The following is a 19,981-nucleotide window of genomic DNA, read 5'->3' as shown; positions in this document are numbered from 1 at the left end:
ACCAAGTATAACGAAGATATTTTTTGTTGATTTCCGTGATTAAAAGCAATTCCACCCAACAGAAATGGAGTCGAAACTCGCCAAAACAAAAAAAATGAGTCGAGCAAAAGAAAAAATTGGTGAAGGTGCACAGAGAATGAATTTTTTTTTTGATAACTTAGGTGTCCGGGTAACTTACTCACACCTCGATGAATCCTGAAGGCCTAATCTCACCGTCCACTTGTGGGGAGTCCAATTAAAGCCGGAGCAAAACTCCATTTGGACTACCACCAATGTCGTTGTCATGCGATACACTCGTGACAGAGTAATGAACAAAAAGGAGAACACTTGGATCCTCAACTGACCTATTCTGCAAACAATTACATTCAAACTAAAGGATGATCCAGAAACAAACTAACAGAAATATTTCGAGGACAAAGGTAATGAAGCATAGCAAACAATTCACAGTACAATAGGGTTGACTTATGCTTTTGCACAAAAGATAAATGCACTCTCTCTGTCAAACTAACAAGGCCACTTAAGTCATCTATAGTACAACTCAACAGCATATACTTTAGGTTAATTAATACCTTTTTGTTGTGCCTGGTGTATGGATCTTGAACAAAACACACACACAAACACAAACACCAATTACACACAACACAGAGATATACGTGGTTCCCCAAAACAACGGGTACATCCACGGAGGGCAGAGGATTCATTATCTGTAGAGGAGGATTACAATCACTCACAATCGATACAATAGCCTCGCTATCACTCGTGTATCTCTCTGTCTGTTCTCTCACCGGAGGAGCTCGGCTCCCTCCCGAAGGAGAAACCCTCACAGCTCTACACTCTCTGATTCCTGATTCTCTGATTTTCTACCCACACCTCAACCTCTCAAATACCACATGTATTTGTAGGGAGAAACTAGGGAAAAACGTCCAAGAGCATTCAATGCTCTTCCATGCGTGAGATATCCAAGATCTCCAATAGCTACCAAAAGTCATCAGTGGTTGCTCAAGCAAATCCGTTCTTGACTTTGGCCAGCCATCACCATCACCCACATGGGTGAATTCCAACACTTTTCACAGAGAGAATCATATACAGCATGCAACTACTCTCTCCCTTTCTCAAGCAACAGCAGAACCCTTGGAAGCTACAACAGCGGCCTGCTGAGAATTGTTGGCTGCAACCGGAGGTGACGGCCCCGCTTTGCCATTTTTTTCGGTTTCTGATGAAGGTGGTGATGGTGGCGGATTCATGTGGGGTGGTGGATTATGCTTGAGCTTCACGAGTGTATGGCGCAATCTTGAAAGATCGGTTCCCTTACCGGGTTTGGGGCCCTGGATCACAGCAATGGAAGGCTGCCTTGCATTCTCCTCCTTTCCCCTCTTCTCTATTGTTGGTAGTACTTCGTTGGGGAAGAAAGAATGGAAAGGGGATAACGGTGGGTTAATTTGTTTCTTGTGTATATCCCTAAAAAAATTATGGAAATGACTTCCAAGTTTATATTTTAGTCTCAAAATTCTTTGTCAATATAGAAGGGAAAAAATAAGTAATATAGCACAATAAGGGTAAAGTTGGGTTTCTTTAGAATTACGGATGAAAACTTAACTCCAAACACTACAAGAAAAAATACTATTGCCGACTAAAATAATAGTCGCCAAATGACTATTTTTAGTCGCCAAAACCTTTCCGCGATTAAATTTTTCGTCGCCACTTTGGTCGGCGACACTTGGTCTGGGAAAGTTTTTGCCAACCAAAATTTTTTGTCGCCGAAGATTGTTTTTCCCGACAAAACACTTTTGTCGCGAAAGGTATTTGCAACTAACTTTAGTCGCCGCATCTAATTAATACAAACCCTTTCGAAAATCATATTTACATACGGCGACCAAACTTTTGGTCGCCGAATACAAATTTCCCCGACTAAAACGTTTTTGACGCCAAATGTCATGCCAAATAAATAATATTAAAATTTTTTTGGGTGCCATGTGGCTCCGTCTTTGTACCGCCACGTGGACCAACCTAGATCCTCCACGTGGCACGTGTGGAATAATCCAATCACATGTCTTTGCCAAGAATCGAACCGCCAACCTCCGTTACCTTATGAGGGCGCACAACCACTGGGCTACGCGCTTAACTTGTGCTTTTTCCCTGAAGATAATATATTTATTACATAAGAAAATAAAATAAAACTTATAAAACAATATTTATATAAAATAAAATAAAATATTATATTATATATTATATATTATGTACGAAAAATTATATATATAATATAATTATGTTTATTATGATATAATATATAGTAAAAATATGGTTAGATTAATTACATTTATTTATAATTTGCTCTAAAATAGTGATAATTAATTTTTAACTTTATGCTCTCATATTAGAGCCATATGAACAAATGAAAAATGTAACTTAATCATAAAAGCCATAGAGATAAATATTAATTATGGCCTTTTAGCATATAATGATCAGAAATCCTCTTCGTATATTTTCCATTGCTGATATAACTGTTTTTTTTATTAAAATTCAAAAATTCCTAAGAACCTAATCTAAATTGATAGTCCACTATCGCAAGACCCCAACCGAAATCCTTTCTTCTACCAAAAAGGACTCTCTAAAACACTACCTTTGAGTCTTCGACATCGACAAAAAAAACTCTAACTTCTAAAAAAATTATCCTCGTCCCACTCCGTTTCTTTATCACATTGAAGCAACCTTCTTCTTCTTGTTCTTTCTTTTTTTTTATTTTATAATTTTGTTACATGCCTAAGGTCATAATAGTCGAACATGTCCCATATCAAATGAGTTTAACGCAACTTTTTTCTTGTCTTGCTTTTTTTTTAAAACGCTTTATGGACCTGTGGTTATGTCTTGCTAATGGACCTAGAAAGCGTAAATTAAATTAGTGTCTAATTTTTTTAGTGCCTTAGTAGCGTAGGAGGATTTTTTTCATTGGAGTTAAAAATGGAGAAACCATGGCTAGATAGAGATTTGAGAAGTTCTTCGTAATTCATTTTTTTTTCATAGTGGGGTTTTTATGACGAGAATTTGTGCAATGTACCAATGGGCATCTTAGAAAAACTAAATGACCCACAAACGGCATGTTATTTTCATCCGCTCGGGTACATTTTGTAGATGCGCGCTATTTGATTAGATGATGAACGCAGATCTCCTCCTACCCCAGTAGGAGGACTTCCTCCAACCTCAGACACACGACAACCTTTCATTGGCCTAAGCTCCTTTCTTCTTAATCTGCCTAACCTCTAACTAACGGAAGTTAGCCCAAGCCATATTCCACTGTAGGGAAATTAATCCTTTTCACCATTAACTCCAACAATTCAATGTCCTTTTTTTCTCATTGAGGAATTAGTTATAAGGCTAGACAATCTTTCTTTGTCTAAAAATATAATAGAGAAAAATCCAAAAAAACCAATAAAAAAACACGAAACAACACATATCCAATAGATGAACGCCAATGGGAAACCTTAAAAAAGAAAACATTAGAATAGCTAATTTGGACGTTCAATCAAATTCAAAATAGTCCAGAGCAAAAATGTCATTGCCGTTTGAATGTCATGCCGCAATTGAAAAATATTTTCATCGGTGTAGATGGGAAAAATGATATTGGTAACTCATTTTACAATAGCTAGAAGTTGGACTGTATATGATTTATTGAATAACAAGATTATGCAATTTGATTGATTCTTGTAAAGATTAGCATAAGAGTTAATTGGATAAATTCTATTAGATTTTTCCTCTTCTTTATTTTAAACGAAGGTTTTCTCCATTCATAGGAGCAATTTATTTTATTTTTTGCTTTGTTGAGAATATATGGAAGAGAGAGAAACTGAATTTAAAAAAAAAAGAAATGTAAGGAGAAAAGTGAGATTTAATTAAGGAGCTTTTTTTTTTTTTTGTTACTTAGGTAGCATTTAACATTAGATTTAAGGAGTTGCCATTTAAAAAAAAGTGAGATTTAATTAAGAAGTTAACGGTGGTATATGGGTTAGACTTCGGTTAAGTAGATGGAATAAATATATAAGTTTATCATGATATAATATATAAATTTTCGGCTACAAAATGACCTTTGGTAGCCAAATGGTAGCCTTTTGCTGACTAAAGATGTTTTAGTCGCCAAAGGTTCACACAAACGGCGACAAAACGAATTTAGTCGCCAATTGGTAGCTTTCCCCGACTAATATTTTTGTCGGCTAATGTTTTTCTTTGCCGACTATTGGTTGGTTGCCAATTGTTTGTTTTTGGCGACCAAATGATCGTTGGTAGCCAAATGGTAGCACTTCGCCGACTAAAAATGTTTTAGTCGCCAAAGGTCTACAAAATCGGCGACAAAAAAGAATTTAGTCGGCAAATGTGTACGATCAGTGACCAAAACTATTTTAGTCGCCAAAAGTTGACAATCAGTGACAAAAAATAATTTGGTCGCCGAAAGTTGGTCGCAAAATGTGTTTTTCTTGTAGTGAAAAAGTGGCCGGGATGACAACATAAGTGACTAGGGGAGAGGCCCGTTTCTCTTTAGGAATTGTTAGAAATCATTCCAAATGTGATGAGCCATAAAGATGTAAATTTTAGGAAACTTGAAACAAAAGGAGGATTTGAATTAAAATTTGAAATTTAAAAGATGCATGAATTACGAGAGAAATTTTGTTCATACACACCTTTATCATTTCGTTCCAATATATATAAAGAGGGAGCGCAATAAACAGTGTTTTCGTTCAACTAATGAACAATATTTTGCTTCAGTTGAACAGTGGTTCCTGGTGAATACAGATACAAATGAAGTATGTTTCTCACAGTTTTATTTGATCTCCCTCAGCTGCCCCAAGATACCAAGAAAAATTGTTCAGTAGTCTTGCGCCCCCACACCACTCGTTAGTTTGACAAAAAGACAAAAAGGAAAAAAAAGGAGAGGGATGCTCAGTGCGTTAACGCACTGCTTGACTCGTTTAGTAAACAATATGAGCTTGAGCTTGAGCTTGAGTTTTCGGCTCGAGTTTTCGGCTCGTTAAGGGAGGCAAGACTCGATTAAAGAGACTTGTTTAATAAATGACTAAGCTTGACTCATTAAGGGCTCGGCTTGTTAAGGCTCAAGCTGAGCTCGAGCTCAAATTTTTGATTTGTTTAGAAAACGAGTTGAGCTCGAGCTTGACAAAGCTTGGCTCGTTTATAGCCCTAAATAAACATTCAATTTCCTTTGTTCAATAATTTCCTTTTGAGTGATGCATAGAAGTTGACAAATGGAGTAAGGTTAGAATCAAATTGACAGTAAATACAAGACACATGATATATTGAGAAACACCTTGATTTCATTACTCACTTATTTGGGTTTTACATCGGAGAGGTAACCTCCTTTTATAGGCATAAAAGGGTCCCTTGCTTACATCATCGCTTATATCATGGAATATTACACATAATTGTCTTGTACTATTATTACATAGACTTTTAGCCTAGCCTATTACGTACATACTGGATCATTACTATTACTAGTCCCTTGCTTACATTATCGCTTATGTCACGGAATATTAAAGAGGGAGTTAGCTTTCGCAATTTTCTATTTGCAATAGCATCACTAATACTCCCTCCAATCCAATTTATTATTTTTAAAATTTTGGGCTTTCCAAGTGATGTCCTTCTGTCCAAATTAGACTGTAATTTCAATTATAGAAAAAAGCGTAAAAGAGGAAAATCATAGAAAATTTTACTTTGATTTTCTAATATGGGCAAACAATTTGGGACATGAGATAGTAGAAAAGGGGACAAACAATATGGGACAAGAGGAGTATTTAACTTAATTTGATCATTGTGAGAGAAAATATTTGATCTCTTTACAATTAACTTCATAACTGAGAGGGGAGGATTCGAGTGTTTGGTTCAGAATCGGATGGTCTAAAATTCTTTTCTTATACTTTACTTGGTACACTAATGGCGATCCTCCTCTTTGGCTTAAGAACCCTAGGAAGAAAGAGTATGCTTTCTTTATGGTTATTGTAGGACACAACACCCGATTATGCTTCACCATGACACCACTTAGAAAGAACTTGTGCAACAAAAGCTGAGAGGTCTCGTAATTCGATTGGAGTCTATCTATATCCCTTGATGAGCTGATTCGTTTACCATGCCCCAATGACATGACTCTCTCTTGACCTGACGGTTTTAAAATTGTTGATCGATTTTCAGTTCTCTTTTTTTTTTCCGCCCATTCCTTTTCCTATATTTACCAAAAAAATAGGGGCTTTACATGATGTTTTCAATTTGTGTTTTCTCTTTTGTTACGATTTTAAGAAAAACTACTTGAACTTGAATGCTTATGAAGGTTAATTTTCTACTTTCCATCTTTTATCTAGGGGTTTTGTCCTTTGCTGGATGTGAAAGGAAAGGAAAAACTACTTGAACTTGAATGCATATGTGAGTTAATATTCTACTTTCTATCTTTTATCTAGTGTTTTGTCCTTTGCTAGATGTGAAAGGAAAGGAAAGAGGGGAGAAAATAGGGTAATAAAAGCAAGAGAAAATTTGCAAAAAAAAAAAAAAAGTGGTTTGAACGGGAGGACAAAATTTTGCTTGAAGCTGTCTCCAAATTGAGAATCTAATGATGAAACTCTCTTCTTTTCTCTCTTTAGGAATCGTTAAAATTCATTCCAAACTTGACAAACTGTCTATTTCCTTGTAGGCATCATTAAAAATCATTGTCAAGCTATCTAGATGTAAATTTCAAAAAACTTGGAAAAAAAAAAGGATTTGAACCAAAAGATGCATGAATTACGAGCAATTTTATTCGCCCACACCTTTAAAGACCATAACTTTATCCATATTTTACTTATCAAAAAAAAAAAAAACTTTATCCATATTTTACTTATAAAAAAAAGGAGTGTAAAATCATTTTCTTGTACAATTAACTTCATAATTTATTATCAAGACTCGAACTCTTTGGGTAGGATCCTTTTTCTCACTTATCAATAGATCTAAATTTGAAGGGCAAACTTACGCTTGTATTGGGCAAAAGCTCGCGTGCATCACGTGCCTCTCTCTCTCTCTCTCTCTCTGAATAATTAGTACTTCTACACATGAGATTGCAAGCTCTGGACAGTTTTGAAAAGGAAAATAATTTTGACACTCTATATATTGATAATTGCACTTCAATATTTATCTTTTAGTGTTAATGTTATGCGTATTAGGGGTGAGCAAAATAACCATGAAACCGTGAATCCGGTCCAAACCAATCCAAACCGAATAATTTGGTTTGGTTTTTTAATGATGTGGTTAGGTCTTGGTTTAAAAAAAATAAAAACCGTGTTAAATGGTTTGGTTTATGGATTTACGTTAATGGTTCTGGTTCCAAACCAATCCGAACCGTGTGATAGACACACATACATATAGTATATAATTTGTTTAGATATACTTAATAAACTTAATTTCCTTATCTAATACTCTATTCCACCACCCTATTCTTTTCTTTCACTTTCAATATTAATTTCCTAAACTTCCTATTCCTACAATTTCATTACGCTAAACATACATGGTTTGGGCTTAGTAAAGTGATTTCCTACTCTTTTATCTCGGTAACTTACTTTGTAATGTATTCTATTCTTATTTAGTTGATTGATGTTAGTGAGTTTTGATGATTTTAATATATTAATTTCAATATTACTTTTAGTTTAAGTTATCTATGCAATTTTAAGTACTTAAAATAGTTTATAGTAATGATATCTCAATTTTAAACGAACCGTGGTTTAAAACCGAAACCAAACCGCCTTTGAATGGTTTGGATTGGTTTGGTTTTATGAATTTTATGGATTGGTTTGGTTCTCTAAATTCATAATCCGTAAGTAGTGGTTTGGTTATTGGATTACTATAAAACCAAACCAATCCGATCCATGCTCACCCCTAATGCGTATTTTGAACACTAAAAGACAAATAATAAAGTGTGGTTAATTAACAAAAAGTGGAGTGTCAAGATCAATTATCTTTTAAGAAAAAGGTAAATATACGAGTGCACCAATTAAACTGTGAGCCTTCTATATATAGATAGAGAGCGTCTGTCTTTAGGGCAAACCCAAACTTCTACCACCAAGTATAAATTATACTAACACAACTGCTTCTTGCATTTCATTGATCAAATGGAAATCCACCTAGCTGAAATGAGTCAAGGGGATCAGAATGATCTCCAGCACCTTACATCAACCATCGCTGGAAAAATCGGCGACGGTGTCAAGAAAACTGAATCCGTCTTCGATTTAGCTTGCATTTATAGGGTGCCTGAAGAGCTTCGTAAGCTGAAAAAAAGCGCCTACACCCCTCGTCTCATCGCTATTGGCCCTCTTCACCGAGGAGACAAACACCTCCAAACACCCTTGCAACACGTCAAAATGAGCTACACGAATTACCTGTTCTCTCGACTGACCGCAGGAATGGAGGACCATGAAGCAGTGCACACAATGACGACGGTGCTACAGAATTGTGTAGCAGAAATGCAGGCATCGATAGACTATGCGAAGAAATTCTACACAGAAGAAGTTACACTGGATGCAGAAATGATGTTGGTCGATGGTTGTTTCATCCTCGAATTTCTCTACAGATATCGCACCCAAACCCGAACGGTAATTAAGGAATCTAAAAGCATCAGCTCTTTTATCAGTTGATGAAACTTACTCCTGTTTTTTTCCCCCTCCCTCAATTGCTACTTTTAGCATATCCTTGTTAAGTAGCTCAGTTAAAATACTCTTCATGGGTCTGGTCCTTTTTTCAGTTATTTTTGTTATTGTAAATTTTGTTCACCGAAAGAGAAACGTAGAAAAATTAGTAAACCTCAAAATTAGATAGGCAAGCTACTTTTCTTTGAAGGGTAATACTCTAATTGGAGTAATTTATTAGAAATCATTCGTCAGATAAATTAACCAGGTTAATTACGGAAATTTAGTTAATGATTTTGCACGCATATATTTCAAATTGCAGGGACAAAAAAGAGATCCTATTTTTGGCAACACATTGACCTTGTCCAACGTGAAAAACGACTTGGTACTCCTGGAGAACCAGATTCCTTTCTTTGTGCTTGAGAAATTGTTCCAACTCACGGTGGATGGAATCCGGAATCGCCCCGACGAGAACTGGTCGCTCACCGATTATTTGCGGAGATGCTATGACTTCAAGACGAGTCACGAAAACAAGGAAAGCATTAGTTACTGTCATATCCTCCATAACCTACAAGATTGATACCGTCCTGCTGATGAGACATTGACTGGGAAACCAATGATTAGTGAGGGAGTACTCATGCCTTCGGCGTTAGAGCTCGAGTACGCAGGAGTCAAGTTTGTCCCCGACCAAACAAACAAGAATCTGTTCAAGCATCTTACACACCTCGGATGCCGTTGATTCCCGCGTTAGGCCCTTCGGTTTTTTTTTTAAAAATTTTTGGCCGGCTCGGATTGGCCGTCCAGTGGCTGGAGACGGCCGCGCGCGGCGGTCGGTACGGTTTCCCTACACTTTTGGTCGGTACACATAGGATTTCTGGCATATTGATGTTGTAGTTGGAAGTAAAAACGTGTTGCATCTATAAATAAGTATCGTGTTTTTGCGCACTACTATAATAAAATCATAAAGATCATAGCTATTAGCCGTGATTATAAGTTTTTCATCACGCTCTTGCTACCGTGGGAATCTGAATGTGATTGTAAGTCACTCTTTTTTATCACGGTTATAAACCGTGATTGAAAGAGAGAAACAATCACGGCTAAAAGGCATGATCGTTTCTCTTTTATCACGGTTATAAGCCGTGATTGTTTCTTTTGGGCGTGTTTTGCATAAATGAAATAAAGTGAGGGCTGGGTTCAAAATGATCACACCAAATGAAAAATCATTACACTTGATCTTTTCTTTGTATTTACTAGACCATCTTTTTTTGTCATTGTCAAGTTTCAAACCCACGCATTCTTGGTTGATTTTTCAAACTCTTACCACTAAGCTAGCCAAGAACTTTTGTTACATCAAGAAAACAAAAATATTTATACTTACTTCCTAAACTGAGAAAAAAAAAATTTCCTTCAAATTTGCTGAATTTTTTGAAATGCAATTAACATGATATTAAAATATATATAAATATTGTTTAAAAAATTTTAAAAATATGACAACAGATCTTTTGCCAATCAAAATTAGTTGTTGGTCACCAAAAAATTTTCTTGGGCCAAAAAATTTAGTTTTAACCAGTAAATTTAGTAGATAATAGTGTTTTTTTATTGTAGTGTATGTTTTATATTTTTATGAAAATTATCGCAACCTGCAGATTGTAACATTATGAACAAACTTTAGATTTTTTTTATAAACTAACCATTTTACATGGATTTTGTGTTTATATTAAATTTCAATTTCAATAGTGGCTTCTCAATTGGATTTTAATCCTTTTCAAACAAGGTTAAGTCATACTAATATAATTTCTTTTTTACCTAATGTGTCAAACATTTGGAAGAAATCCGAAATAACAAAGTTTCACTAATACAATTAACCATAATGATAACAGCTCGCCCACGTGAAAATCGGGCACTAGTGGAATAGCCCGCCCCTCGTTGAAAACACAACTAAGCACTGGTGGAACCCAGTCGTTAGATTTGCCTTCTCTCTCTCTCTCAATCTTTTTGGGCGTGAAGATGAAGATGAAACGTAAAGATTTTTTGGGGTGAGTATAATTAGAGTTTATCTTCTTATCTTTTGTAAGAAAAAAAGAGAACTTTTCAAGATCCTTAAACGACACCGTTTTCCTCACACAACTTTTCAAAGCCCGCCTAAATGAGTACCAACCTGCCCACGTGAATATTCAAACCGCGCGCCTTAATGGGTAGACTTTTTATCTCGCCGTAAGAGTGAGATCATTTATCTCACTTTTTTTCGGGCTAAATTTTTTTATCACGCCACAAGGGTGAAATCTTTTTTCTTTTATCTCGCCACAAGAGCAAAATTTTTTATTTCATTCTTTTCCGCCCTAAAATCTTTTATCACGTTACAAGAGTGAGATCTTTTCTCTATTTTATAACGCCACAAGAATGAGGTTTTTTCTCTTTTATCTCGCCACAAGAATGAGATTTTTATCTCCTTTTTTCTGCCATAAAATCTTTAATTTTATCACGCCACAAGGGTGAGATCTTTTCTCTTTTATCTCGCCACAAGAGCGAGATATTTTATCTCATTTTTTTTGCCTTAAAATCTTTTATCATGCTGCAAGGGTGAGATTGTTTTTCTTTTATTTTGCCGCAAGAGCGAGGTCTTTTATTCCGCGCAAAAACCCATTTTTTATCTTAGCTTTGGACTTAAATTGAGATAAAAAATTTTAAGCACAATTTTTTATCACGCTTTTACTGAAAATCGTGATCTTTATGAATCTCCTTAGTGTGACCCATATCTATTATTGTAGTAGTGGCGGTTGTACATGATGTCGTGGGGGGGGGGGGGGGGGGGGGGGGGGAACCCCAACGCGGGGGTTGAAAAAGATGTCGGGGGGGGGGGGGGATCCATCCCCGTTGGGGGTTTCCGTTTCCACCCATTGTTTATGTGTTTGAGGTTGAGAGACTGAGTGTGTGATCGGATGTTGGTGGTATTATTTTGAAAGTAGTGTGGTAACATTACAAGAAAAATTGCGTTAGGTGACGAATGAAAATCGTCGCAAATTGTATGTTTTTCGTTACAAATAATATAGGTGACGAAAAAAAAATTGTTGACTAAAGGTTGTCGAGGATTCCTACCTCGTGATGAAATCTATTTTTTGTCACATATAGTGCCTTTTGGTGACGAAAAATTTTGTCACGGAAAAATTGACTTGGTGACGAAATTTTCTTCGTCACCTTTTGTGTTTTTTGACGACAAAAAATTTCGTCACAAATTATTCCCTTTGGCTCGTCAAAGGTGACCCATCGGTGACGAAATTTTTTGTTGTGAAAGACATTCTTGTATGTGAAAAAAATCTCACTTTCTTGCTCCTGCGGGGTTTCGAACCCGAGTCTCTTAAATTTTACACGCAAGCTTTAACCAACTACACCACACAAACTTTTCAGCATATGTTTGAAATATCTAATATATATATATATATATAACATATACATTGAACATTAAAATATATTTTGAACGGCAATTTGAACTAGAGTATTAAACATTAAAATGGGATACCTGAATTATTTGCCTGTTGAATTATCGTAAGTGGGCCTCTCATGGTAGACTCAAGACTTCGTAGTTGAAGTTACTAGGAATATGTATTGATCTGGTAATTAAAAGATATAGAAAAAGAATTAGGTAGCCACTCTGCATTATTACTAAGGATGACATATGGTCTGTATGGGTAAATATAATTATGAACAGATTGTAGTCTGATGCATTATCAAGTTTGGTATTCGAAAGCAGTTCTACTTAGTGTATTGAAACTTAGATTGTGGTTGCTTGCATGGTGGGATGAGATGAGGTTGACGGCAGATTCGTAGTCTGCACACAAGTGCTGCATTATCCAATTAATGCTTAAATTTGCATGTGTTGGCATTCTTCGAAACTAATTGTGGATTTTGCGACTCTAATAGTTTAAGATATTTTTAGATACTTTTAATGACTGTCTAGCAAGTGTAGATGGTACTCTCCATGGTTCTTTATTTTCCTTATTTGTCATGTTATTATTATCAAGTTATCATGATGTCACCACGCCATCATGGAAAATTATTTACATCATAATTATCTGTGGTGAGTTGTCCTGTCCCCTGTCTTTGTTTCTAGTCGTTGCTTTCTCTCTGTATCTCACTATTCACCAGTTACGTTTTTGCAGGGGATACCTCGCTCCCGAGTACGCGTTGTTAGGACAGCTTACTAAGAAAGCAGACGTATATAGTTTTGGGGTGCTTAATTATACTTGAAATATTAAGTGGCAGAAGTAGCAGTAAATCGACATTTGAAGTGGATTTGTTGGTTCTGGTGGAATGGGTAGGTTCTGCCATTGCATACTCCATTGTTCATAGCTTGTATTATTCCATTTATTTTGTTGTCAAGAATATCATTGAAAATGCAGTACGGAATTGCAGTTACGTTTATAAGATTCCAAGCTTTATGTATTCCTAGTGTCCATCCAAACAAACTTGATTTGCTGCACGTTTTTTCCACGCTGTGTAAAGGGGCTTCAGTTTTCCTGTGGCTTTTCTAGGAGTATGAGAATTTGCTTTTTGTTCCTTTCTCCATGTTGAAATGCTGGCCGACAGATGATGCATCAGACCTGTTTGGAGCACTCTCTTCGTAAGGGCTTAGTTTTTGTTGTCTGTGATTTTTTTTTTTTTTAAAGATTTTGGTCAAAAAGTTTTCATAAACCGATTTGTCCAGACGAGAAGCGTCGGGAAAGTGAGAAACATGAAATAAATTTGGAAAAAGTGCAGTAACGATAAAATAGGTTATGTAATAACTATGACCTGGAAATTCTAAAAGTTCAGAGGCTGATAAGTCACTACCTAGAACAGAAACTGAAGATATACTTGTATGCATATGCGCTAGCTGGACATGAAATTCATGAGCCATTATCTCAGTGATATGTGAACTGGAGTAACAAAATGATGCAGGCATGGAAGCTGAGAGAGGAAGGCAGGTTACTAGACATTGTTGATCCGGAATTAATTGAATACCCGGAGGACGAGGTAATTCGATTCATCAAAGTTGCTCTATTTTGTACCCAAGCAGCTTGTAATCAAAGACCAGGAATGAAGCAAGTGGTGGAGATGCTTTCCAAAGAAGTAATACTCAACGAGAAGTTATTGACGGAGCCAGGGGTACATCTGGCACATACCTCTCGGGGATTGGTTGGTGATAGTTCGCGGGCGACCTCTCACTTTGCGACACAGATGTTACCTCGGTGATGTATGTACAGTATCTTGAGTTAGATGATTTTCGGAACTACCAAATTGTGACATTTTAGTCATCTTTTTCTTTAATATACGCTTTTCCCCAACGAAACAGCCTTGTTCGTTTGGATGAAAAGTCAATTGGGGCTTTGCTTTTACTTTGTGTACTACTTCAGCCAGAAGATGTGGTTTATCTCACATATATGCATCTTTTTCTTCCTTTCCTTTCCTTTCCTTTCCTTTTTTTATTTTTTTTAATCATTTACTGTTCGGTTTTACTAGTTAATTGATTGCCATTTGTTGGTTAAGCCATTTGCTGGTGAATGGTGCTATGGAAATAGACATCCGGACAAAATTATCCTTCCTTAGCTCTTTCCAGATTAGGAATCTAATAGCAGTGAATATTTGTCCGCTCTCTTCTTTTCTCTCTCTTTAAGAATACATTCTAGATTTGTTAGAAGTCATTCCAAACTTGACTAGTGGTTTATATGTAAATTTTAGAAAACTTGAAATAAGAGAAAAGGACTTGAATCGAAAGATGCATGAATTATGAGAGTTCACCTACACCTTTGAGGTAAGAAAAGCAAGACAAAAATTGTAAAAGCAAAAAAAAGTTTTGAAGAGGACATAGTTTTCCTTCCTCTAGCTTCAAATTAGGAATCGATAAAGAAATGTCCACTCTCTTTAATCAGGAATAGTTAGAAATTATTCCAAACTTGACGAGCGGTTTGTTTCTCATTAGGAATCATTAGAAAATCATTCAAAATATGACGAGCGTGGTGTAGATGTAAATTTTAGAAAACTTAAAACAAAAGAAAAGGATTTGAATCTAAAGATGCATGAATTGCGAGAGTAATTTTGTTCACCCGTGTCTTTATCGTTGTATTTCTTCTATGGTATATAAAGAGGCAGTGTAAATAGTGTTTCGTCCCAATACTTAATAAACAATATTTTTGCTTCAGTTGTTGCAAATGATGTTTTCCATCATTCATTGATTTGTCTTCATGCATATAATATTTTGGATTTGGACATGCCAAGTAATTAAACTCTTTGTGCTGCAAATCAAGAAAATAGGAGTAGTTACATTTGTGGTCCCACATGAAAAGTACCCACATGAACTGTGTTCTCTCTCTCTCTCTCACACACACTCTCTCTCTACCCCCAAGAATAATTTTCTGTCTCACCAAGAAAAAATATTTAGCGGTTCTGCGCCCTGACACCACACAATAGTTTAACAAATAAACATTAGAAAAAAAAACAGAGAGGGATGTTAATAACAGTTGATTTCCTTAATTTGTTGAATAATTTTCTAGTATTTGCAATAGTATCACTAATACTGTGCCGCTGACCCATTTGTTTTTCCATTTTTTGAAATCCTACTTAACAAAGGAGTACCATCATTATATTTTAAAATATTAGAAAAAAAGGATTGGAACCAAGAGTTGTATACTTACGCATCAATTTTGTTCACCCTCACCTTTAGTGACAGTAGGTTTATCCACATTTGGTAAGGTATGTTAGGAGTTCCGTTGAAATAATCAAAGTTACTTATTTTCTATGCATTAATTTATTTAGTTACTAAGCAAAACTTCTTGTCAATTGAATATCAGTAATACTTGATAAGAAACCCTCCAATTTCGCTCTATCCAAATTACACCTAAGAGTTAAAAATTTGGATCAAGTACTTACTGCTGTCTAATTGAGCTGCTGCTTTATTTTTATTTATTTTTATATAACAAATGAATTTGCACAAAATAAAAGATTTTGAACATCCGTAACATGGCTCACCGAATGTAAGTAAAGTTTCCCTCGTGCATCCAAGGCGAGTGGGAACAAAATGGCTCTTATGAATTATTGGTATTAATGTTTTTGAATTTGCACTTCTTAACGTTTATTAAGACAGAACATTTATGAGAGTAGGATCTTTTTTTCTCACTTTTTTTTTTTTTTTTTTTTTTTTGCTCGGCATTTTTTTTTCTCACTTATCGATATGTAGATCAAAATTCGAGGGGCACACGCTCGCGTGCATCGCACACGTGCCCTCCCCCCACTCCCCCGCTGAACGATTATTATTCCTACGTACACATAAGATTGCAGGTTCTGGGCAGTTTTGAAAAGAGGGTAAATATTGGGTGCACCATTAATTATACTGTGAGCCTTCTATATATAGAGAGGGTCGGTCTTTAGCTCAAACCCAAACGTATACCACCAAGTATAAACACAACTGCAACTTGATTTCGTTGATCAAATGGAAACCCAAATCCAACCAACTGAAATGAGTCAAGGGGAGAATGATCTTCGGCAATTGACATCAACCATCAAAGAAGAAATTGGTAAAGGTGCCGACAAAAATGAATCCTTAGTCTCTTCGGCGTTCATTTACAGGGTGCCTGAATATCTTCGTAAGCTGAATGAAAGCGCCTACACCCCTCGCCTCATCGCTATTGGCCCTCTTCACCGAAAAGACAAACACCTTCAAACATCCTTGCAACACGTCAAAATGAGCTACACGAATTACCTACTCTCTCGACTGACCAGAGGAATGGAAGACCTGCAAGAATTAGCAGAGCAGACAAAGTTCACGGTGCTACAGAAATGTTTGGGGGAAATGAAGACATCGATAGACGATGCAAAGAAATACTACGCAGAAGACGTTGCGCTGGATGAGGTAATGTTGTTGGTCGATGGTTGTTTCATCCTCGAATTTCTCTGCAGATTATCCCATGGCATTACAAAGGTAAGGAAGCTAGCTTGAAGCATCAGCGCTTTCATCATCAGTTGACAAAATCTTGTTTTCCCCCTCTCAATTGCTACTTTTAGCATCCATTAGAATACTCTACATAGTATTAGTGCATGCATGCGTTTTTTTTTTTTTAAATAGGCAAAGAAATATTATTAGAAACTCGATAATGGGTATATCGAGAAAGAAAGAACAAGCATCATTGAAAGTAAAAAACCAATCCAATCATATGCATGCCAACAGTCCCAAAAAGAGAACATAAAAAAAAAAAACCAACCAAGAGTTGGAGGAAAGGGAACAAAAAGAAACAACATATCAAATTTTATGCTTTCTAATGCCTTCCAAATGGCTCTTGAAGTCTTCAACAAAATATGCTACAAGATTGCATCTCCCTTTAACCCATAATGCCACTCTTAGTTTGATAAGGTTGAGCGCATTATCAGTATTAGTGCATGCATGCGTTATATATGTGTGAAGATTAAAAATAACAATATTCCCCCTTTGACATATGATTTGTCCATGCTTTTGGTGGCAACATTGTTTGGATCATTGACGTGATGCCATCATGCCTTCATTCTTTTTATTATTTGTAATCCTTTTTTATTATTTAATAACAAACCCTTAACATACACAATTGAGTTGATATATTGGCTTTTTATCACATGGCACACATTTCCCATTAAAGAGTCCTAACCTAAGATTCCTCATGATTTGTTTTCTATATATAAATGTATTACTTGTCTATTTGACGATAGTCAACATAAAAATATTCATGAGATTTTTATGTTCTTCTTGGTCAACTGGATGGTGAGGATATATGGTTAGGTGCCCGCCTAGGAAACCTCATTTGTAATTAATCAAACGTATATATACCTGAAAAGTTTGGAAAAAGGGGAAAAACCTATTTATGTTATCTTTTGTCGAAACTACTAATTCCAAACATTGTTCTCTCATAAGTTCTTCTACCTAAAATTTATATTTAGGATCAATTATGTTACAACATATATTTTTAGATGAAATTCTACAAGAAAATTGTCCTATTGCGATAAATACAAATAAGCGACAAATATTTTCCTCGTTTACTATTCCCTCCATCCCAAATTAAGTGTCCCTTTTCAGTATTTGGGAGGTCTCAAAATATTGTCTATATATTTTTATCTGTAAAGTTTTTTACATACAATATGGAAAAAAAATACTTATAAGCAACAAAAATTAGGTTTCATCAACGAACGGATACAATTTGCGGTGAAAAGTATTTTCCTCGCTAGTTCTTTAATAAAACCACAAAAGGAAAAGTTTTTCCGTCACCAAATGTGTACGATTTCAGAGGAAAAATAATTTTGTCTATAGATTTCGTAGTGTTAGCTAGGCTACTTTTGTTGAAATGTAATAATATCAAATTAATCAAAATAATTAGTCAGATAAACCAGGTTATATACAAGAGTAGTAATAATGCCAAAACCATTTTTGTTAGTGCCAAAACTTCAGTGCATAAAAGTCTTATACATTACAAATAGTACAAGTCTTTTGTGCACTAGAGTTTTGGCACCAACAAAAATTGTTTTGGCATTATCATTTCCCATATAGAAATGTAATTAATGATTTTGCATTTCAAAAAGCAGGGAGAACGTGCAAAAGATCCTATTTTTGGTAATAGTTTGAACTTTTACAACGTGATGTACGACTTGGTACTCCTGGAGAACCAGATTCCTTTCTTTGTGCTTGAGAAATTATTTCCACTCACGGTGGGTCAGATCCCGGATAACAACCGGTCGCTCACCGATTATCTGCGGTACTACAGTTATAAGATGAGGCCAGTACGAAATTCCAACAACAGTAGCAGCGCAAAAACTTGGTGTTCTCCCGGTGACTGTGTCCTTCGGGTTTATGGTTCTACAACAGCGCCAGAAGATGACCTATCAAAACAAAAAAAAACAGCAGCAGAAGTTGGAGAAGAAGGTGAAGAAGAGGAAGAAGAAGAAGAACAACAACAACAACAAGTTCAAAGTGGTAATACTAATGATCAGCGTACTTCCAAGTACTATCATATCCTGCATAACCTACATGATGGTTACCTTCCTTTTAATCAAAGAAAACAGAAAAAACCTAGTGGAAAAGTAGTACGCATGCCTTCGGCATCAGAACTCGTCTACGCAGGAGTCAAGTTTGTTCCCGATGACTCAGGAAGCAATCTGTTCGAGATCAAGTTCATTGAACCTAAAGGCCTGTTTTGGTGGTGCTGCGGGGCTCGTTTCGTGATCCCGCCTCTCACGATATACAGCACGACGGAGTTTTTCCTCAGGAACCTCATTGCCCTGGAACAGTGCTGCCCTGGTGTTTCGGAGCACGTTTCGTCCTACGCGTGGCTTATGGACATGCTCGTCGACGACGATAAAGATGTCCTAGTGCTCGAAAAGGCCGGAGTATTGCGTAACCACATGGGTCCCACCAAGGACGCCACCGATCTATTCAACAAGCTAGGCAAGGAAATCACGTTGGGGCATTACTTCAACAAACCATGCCGCCAAGCCAACGAGTATAGCAAGCGTTTTTGGGCGAGGAACATGGCACACTTGAGACGGACGTATCTTGCTTCTCCGTGGACGTTCATAGCTTTCTGCATCGGCGTCATGGCTTTCGTCATGTCCTTCGTTGAATTCGTCCGCAGTTTCGATAAAAAAGGCTAATGTAGCCGTTAAGGAACGAAGAGATCAATGGGGTTAATAAATCAAGTGGGTTAAAAAATTGGGTGTGCACACACATATATATTGATGGTGTAGTAGGAAGTAGTATTGTACGTGCATCTATAACTAGTGTGTTTGTGAGATGTATATTGAGAGAGAGAGAGAGAGAGAGAGAGAGAGAGCTGTGGTATCCCCTTTGGAGGTTTCCATTCCTCCCCCATAACTGTTTATGTGTGTGAGGTTGAGAGTGTGTGTGATTAGATGTGTGTTGTATTACTATTTTTTTTTTTTTGGATATATGTGTGTTGTAGTATTATTTTGGACGTATTAATATGAGTGTGGTGTGAAAATTCTAATCTCTTATTCCCCTCAGGATGATTATCAACATTTTGTCATGATTTTCAAGTAGAATTAAGAGTACCTCTAAGGGAATGTTTCTGATCAATGTAAGGCTACAATGAAATAGATACGAATTTGTGTTCGGACGGTTAAAATGTAACGCTATAAATTTTGGTTTATAAAATCGACGGCTTAGATCCTGTCAATATATAATTTTTATCCACACTTTCGATTTTATAAACCAAAACTTAATTTTTGATATACCTATTAATATTAGGTCAAACTGATTTTTTCATATACATACTAATCTGCGAATCTTACAAAATGAATCATTCAGAGTTTTGTGATAAACTTTCAATAGG

The 19,981-nt window shown here is 36.1% G+C and overlaps 3 protein-coding genes across 3 annotated transcripts in view; all 3 read left to right on the top strand.

The window, feature by feature from the left end:
• The window catches only part of LOC131325968 (putative serine/threonine-protein kinase), a 70,114-nt gene extending 56,228 nt beyond the window's left edge, over positions 1-13,886 (top strand). The window contains exon 9 of the mRNA XM_058358491.1: positions 13,864-13,886. Coding sequence (XP_058214474.1) covers positions 13,864-13,871 — 8 coding nt within the window. The 3' untranslated portion in view covers positions 13,872-13,886. The remainder of the gene's footprint in view (positions 1-13,863) is intronic.
• LOC131326780 (UPF0481 protein At3g47200-like) lies at positions 8,103-9,342 on the top strand. Its single transcript, XM_058359659.1, has 3 exons — positions 8,103-8,646; positions 8,759-8,811; positions 8,965-9,342. The coding sequence occupies exons 1-3, from the start codon at positions 8,130-8,132 to the stop codon at positions 9,220-9,222; spliced, it is 828 nt and encodes a 275-aa protein (XP_058215642.1). The 5' UTR covers positions 8,103-8,129; the 3' UTR covers positions 9,223-9,342.
• A 2,183-nt stretch (positions 13,887-16,069) lies between the features above and the next one.
• On the top strand, positions 16,070-19,468 carry LOC131327930 (UPF0481 protein At3g47200-like). The gene is made up of 2 exons (XM_058361049.1): positions 16,070-16,593; positions 18,198-19,468. The coding sequence occupies exons 1-2, from the start codon at positions 16,105-16,107 to the stop codon at positions 19,281-19,283; spliced, it is 1,575 nt and encodes a 524-aa protein (XP_058217032.1). The 5' UTR covers positions 16,070-16,104; the 3' UTR covers positions 19,284-19,468.
• Positions 19,469-19,981: the final 513 nt, after the last annotated feature.

The sequence above is a fragment of the Rhododendron vialii genome, chromosome 5a, assembly GCF_030253575.1.
Source record: "Rhododendron vialii isolate Sample 1 chromosome 5a, ASM3025357v1".
Lineage (NCBI taxonomy): Eukaryota > Viridiplantae > Streptophyta > Magnoliopsida > Ericales > Ericaceae > Rhododendron > Rhododendron vialii.
Note: the sequence above shows the minus strand (reverse complement) of the source record. Positions and strands in the feature narration are given on the sequence as shown.

What these genes read in the sequence shown, in the direction of transcription:
- LOC131326780 (XM_058359659.1), top strand. Translation starts at nt 8,130, where the DNA reads ATGGAAATCCACCTAGCTGAAATGAGTCAAGGGGATCAGAATGATCTC. An exon ending in AAGCATCAGCTCTTTTATCA is followed by an intron (nt 8,647 to 8,758) that starts GTTGATGAAACT and finishes TCCTTTTTTCAG; the next exon opens with TTATTTTTGTTATTGTAAAT. An exon ending in AGAGAAACGTAGAAAAATTA is followed by an intron (nt 8,812 to 8,964) that starts GTAAACCTCAAA and finishes TTCAAATTGCAG; the next exon opens with GGACAAAAAAGAGATCCTAT.
- LOC131327930 (XM_058361049.1), top strand. Translation starts at nt 16,105, where the DNA reads ATGGAAACCCAAATCCAACCAACTGAAATGAGTCAAGGGGAGAATGAT. An exon ending in TATCCCATGGCATTACAAAG is followed by an intron (nt 16,594 to 18,197) that starts GTAAGGAAGCTA and finishes ATGTAATTAATG; the next exon opens with ATTTTGCATTTCAAAAAGCA.